Source organism: Aptenodytes forsteri, unplaced genomic scaffold (assembly GCF_000699145.1).
Source record: "Aptenodytes forsteri isolate BGI_AS27 unplaced genomic scaffold, ASM69914v1 Scaffold213, whole genome shotgun sequence".
NCBI lineage: Eukaryota > Metazoa > Chordata > Aves > Sphenisciformes > Spheniscidae > Aptenodytes > Aptenodytes forsteri.
Window position 1 is genome coordinate 1,538,297 of NW_008795522.1, and position 4,550 is coordinate 1,542,846.

At 60.0% G+C, this 4,550-nt stretch overlaps 1 protein-coding gene across 1 annotated transcript; it reads right to left on the reverse strand.

Annotated features, from left to right (window-relative positions):
- Positions 1-977: 977 nt before the first annotated feature.
- ELF3 (E74 like ETS transcription factor 3) lies at positions 978-4,287 on the reverse strand. Its single transcript, XM_009281897.1, has 8 exons — positions 4,123-4,287; positions 3,231-3,452; positions 2,886-2,972; positions 2,674-2,793; positions 2,379-2,468; positions 1,613-1,729; positions 1,237-1,432; positions 978-1,098 (listed from the first exon to the last, which is right to left on the reverse strand). Exons 1-8 carry the CDS (start codon positions 4,283-4,285, stop codon positions 978-980), a joined length of 1,116 nt encoding a protein of 371 aa, XP_009280172.1. The 5' UTR covers positions 4,286-4,287.
- Positions 4,288-4,550: the final 263 nt, after the last annotated feature.

Consider the following 4,550-nt stretch of genomic DNA (forward strand, 5'->3'; position numbering starts at 1 on the left):
ACAAAAAAACCCAACCAAACAACAATTTATTCCTCTTATGTTCCCATTTGAAAAGGAGGAAACCACATGCACCTGCTGGGTGCCTGGCTGGGCTGGCATCCCCCTCCTGTGGCTGACACAGAGCCAGTCTGTGCCCCCGTGACATCGCTTCAGTCCAGCTGAGCATCACCACCTGCCACAAGACATGTGTGTGCCCTACAATGCACACTCTCACACGGGAACATCTGACTTATGAAAAAATATATCTGTACATTCATTCTGTGCTTTTTTTTGGTCTTACATAAATTAGAAGCTACTTTTGGGGAAAAGGCCTGTTTCTAGATAAAGGCAGCCGGGCTGGAAATGCAGAGTGGCCGTGCTGTCCCAAGTCTTCTCCCCGCTGAGGCCTCTCCAGGGCCAGGTGAAGCTCCACAATGTTCCCATCTTTCCTCGGCAGGTGCCACACTGAGAAGCTGCTGCACAGGGGGGCTTCACCCATCCCACGAGGAGCAAACAGGATGGTGGGCACCTTCAGCACGGCGCAAGCAGTGATGAGGGAGGACCCCATAGCTGGGACAAGGTCTGTCCGATCACAGGTGAAACAGAGGTGCTGCCCCTCTGCCCGGGCAGGAGGTGGGTGACAGCAGGAGACCTGCTGGGCTCTCACTGCGGTGGCAGCTGCCACTCAAACTTCTCTTCCCCCTTGTGTTTGTCCAGGCTTTGAAACAGCCAAAGTCACTGTGACTCCAGTCAGAGGTACAAATCCAGAGAGGGAAATAACGGTTTACAATAACCTACTGGAGCCAAAATATTAGCTTTAAACACCTCAGTGCTGGCAGTCACCAGCATGCACGAGCATGCCCGTGCAAGGGTTGGAGTTTCACACGCTGCACAGGGCAGCAGCTTCCAGATACAGCTGCAGGCAAAGTTTCCTGCCAAGGAGCCCAACTCGGGGCTGGCCCCGAGGGGCTTGTCAGACCCTGGCTCAGCCAGGACTCCTACAGCTCCTTGTTCCTGTTGAGCACCTCCTCCTCCTTCCAGCCGCTGGAGTTCTTCCCAAACTTGTACACCAGCCGTCGCCCATCGACTCTCTCCAGGATCTCTCGTTTGTAGTAATATCTGGAGAAGATGGAATCAGGGCTCTGGATGCAGCCCCACGTGCTGGGGAGCTGCTGTGGGGGATCAAGGCTGAGCCCTGGTGGGTCTGACCCAGCCCTGTGGGGCAGGTCCCCCCTGGGGACAGGGGAGGGCACTCACCGCATGGCTCTGCTCAGCTTCTCGTAGGTCATGCTGCTGTTTTTCTTCTTCTGGCCCCAGAGCTGAGCCACTGCTTCCGAGCGCAGGAACTTGAAGACGCCCTCCCGCCGGTCCTCCCACTTCATCAGCCCCTCGTTCAGCTCGGGGTGGATCAGGATGTCCCGGATGAACTCCCACAGGTGGGTACCTCTTGGGGCTGGAAGAGGAGAGCAAGCTGTAGAGGAGGGAAGATCCTGCGGGTCCCTGCACTTTGGATCTCCCTAAACTCCCCTGCCAAGGGGCATGGCCAGCGGACATGGCCCTTCCTCCCATCTCCCCCCCACAGAGCCAAGCTGGAGGAGGCAGTCCAAGCTCCCGGGCTGGAGGGTCCACGTACAGTGCTTGCTCTTCCGGCTCTCCAGGCAGTCTCTGGTCTCCTTGCTGAGTTTTCGGGGCCGTCCCCGTTTCCGCTTGCCATGTTTGCTGTCCCCTTTCTTGCTCCCTGCAAAGCCATCTGTGCACAGAGACATGGGGACACATTATGCTGTGCAGAGCCTGCTGGGTTGCAGCTCCCCCCTCCCTGGGCACAGAGATGTCCTCCTCAGGAGCAGAAGCACAGGGGAGAGCTGGTTGGGGGTGGGCAGAGAGATCAGGGGCTGCACCCTCTTTCAGGCCCAGGTACCAGGGAACCATGCCCCTGAGAGCAAGGTCTCCCCATTCCCTCCAGCTTCATCCCACCCTCATCCATGCCACCATGCTTAGGGCAGCATGCTGTTTGCTCCCCAAACCTTGCTGCTTCCTTGCATCCCCAGTATTCCCAGTATCATCGCCAGCTGGGATCAACACTGAACACAGCTTTCAGTGCCCAGGATCCCTGGCTGCAGCCTTCACCCAGCTGCCACCACCTACCCCTTCCCACCAAGCTCACTGCTGCCCTGGCTATCCCAGCTCTGCCCCAGAGCCTGCACCATTGCCATGCTCGATGGAGAGAAATAGACCCAGGGCGCACAGAAAACCAGCCCCCTCCCTCCTTCCCAGTGTGAGGATGGATGTTCAGCTGTTGTCCCTAAATCATTGCCAGATGGGATGTGCTCTGCAGCTTCTGGAAGTGCCCAGGAGCAAGCCCTCCTCTCCCAGCTCCTGCCAGGAAGCAAACAACTCACCGTCAGGGAAGAGCTTTGCTTCCGCAGGGTCGAGGTCAAGGTCACTTCCACCGGAGTCCTGGGAGTTGGGGCTGTGGGACATCACAGGCCCTGAGAGGCAAAGAGACAGGGTTCAGACCACCAGCTGCTGGCATCTGGAGGTGCTTCCCCCGGCTTTCCCCCCCCAGCCCACCCCAGGCCTCTGCAGGCAGCCTGGTTGCAAGACCCAAACCCGCCCTTGGTGGTGGGGCAGTTCCCCACTGATCTCCCAGATCAGCACAAGTGAAGGGAACTTTTCGCTGGGGAAAACACTGACCTGAGACATCGGAGCTGCCTGGGGACATGGCACCAGGCAAGCAGGTGAAGTCTGTGGATAGGAAAGGGTTTGTGGGCTTCATGTCCTCCAGGGAGTCCTTAGCACAGGGATTTCCCAGCTCTGGAAGGGGCAGAGAAGGGAAGAAGGGGTTAGCCCTGCCTGCATCAGCACATTGTCCCTGGGAAAAGGCTTGGCTGGGGCCCCTCTCTTACCCAGGTGGCTGGAGTCCAGGAAGGTCTCTTGGGAAGTCGCATCCTCTTTTTCCAGCAAGTCAATGATCCAGTTCAGCTCGTCGGAGGCTGCAGGGGTGGGGGGGCTGGGATTAATGATGCCTATTTGGTATGGAGGGGAATGGTGCATACTGGGAGCTGAGCCCAGCCCTGCCTGGACTCTGGTCTGTGCCGCCACATCGCCCTGCGCAGCCTCCCCAGTGCAACCTCCCCCAGGCAGCCCTCCGCGGTGCCCGGGAAGCAGGGGGTCCTGGTCTGGTGGGGGGGTGTCAGCCTCATGCTTTGAGCTGCCAGGCCTGGGGACAAAGGGGACACTGGGACACTCACTGATCTCGTGCAGGCGGTCATAGAGCTCGTCCCCCAGGGGCCCAAAGATGAGGCGCATCTGGTCCCTGGTGCAGTGACAGAGCGCGTGCCCATCCATATTGCAGCAGGAGAAGTCGATGGAGCTGGCATCATACTTGTTCTTCTCCACATGGTAGCTGATCCACTCCAGCACCTGCACCTTGGTCCAGAAGTACGGGAGCTCGCTGAACCACTCCGGCTTGTCTGCAAGGGATGGACAGCAGGGCTCAGGGGCAGGGCAGCCGCGCCAGCGCCATGTGCCACGCATGGGCTGCCGGCTGCAGTTGGGCACTGGGTCCGGTGGCGGTCACGAGGGGCTCAGCGGGCCCTGCACTTGGAAGGTTATGGGACTAACAGGCGCTTAGCGCCTGCTCCCGGGTCACCTCGCTCTGCCCTGCTCCTGTCCGGGGGGACAGCAACGACCTGACACTGCCCCCACTGTTGGTTTCAGTGCCATTTGTCCCGTCCATGCTGGGATCTGCCCTGCTCTGCTGGTGTGTTCCCTGTGCCTCCCCCAGGGCCATCCCATGACGGTCCCACCGGCAGAGTGGGACCCCCATCACCAGGACTGTATTTCCAAACTGCTCTCCTGGTAAGCCCTGGCAGCCCGTCCCCTGGGATGTGCTGGGGGAGGAGGACAATGATTCCCTCATCCCCCATATGCATCTGGTGTGCTCCAAGCAGCCACACCTTGTGCCATCCAGGGTCTCTTACAGCAACATTTTAGCCAACACACCCCTGGGGAAACTGAGGCATGGCGGAAACTGTTGACATGCCACAGTGGGACAAGGACCTTCCAAGCCATCTTCATTGCCTCACTGCTGCCTTGCGTGCTACCTCCCCTGTGCAGCCACCACCACTCCCCTGGTCCTACCTGTGCTCTGTGCCGGGGGCTGGCTGGTGGGGAGGCTCAGCCCCAGGGTGCTGTCGTCCCCAAGGTGTCCCAGCATGTCCAAGGTTGGCTGCACCTCGTCCGGCTGGTACATGGCGCTGATGTAGTTAGAGAAGATGTTGCTGATCTCACACGATCCCGCCATCAAGCTCTGTGCTGAGAGACGACAGTGAGCCCCGGCCCGCAGCACCCGCAGCACCCCCGGGACCGGGCTGAGTGAGGCTGGGCTATCCCGCCCTCCACCCGTCGTCACCTCTCAGGACACTTCTGCAGAAACACCCGCCCAGCACCCGCCGGCCGGGGCTGGGGCCTGACTCACCACGGCCCCAGGGGCCGGGAGCGAGGGAGGCTGAGCTGGAGCAAACCGGGGACATGGCGTCACCAGCCCCACTGGCAGCCAGCGCAAAGGG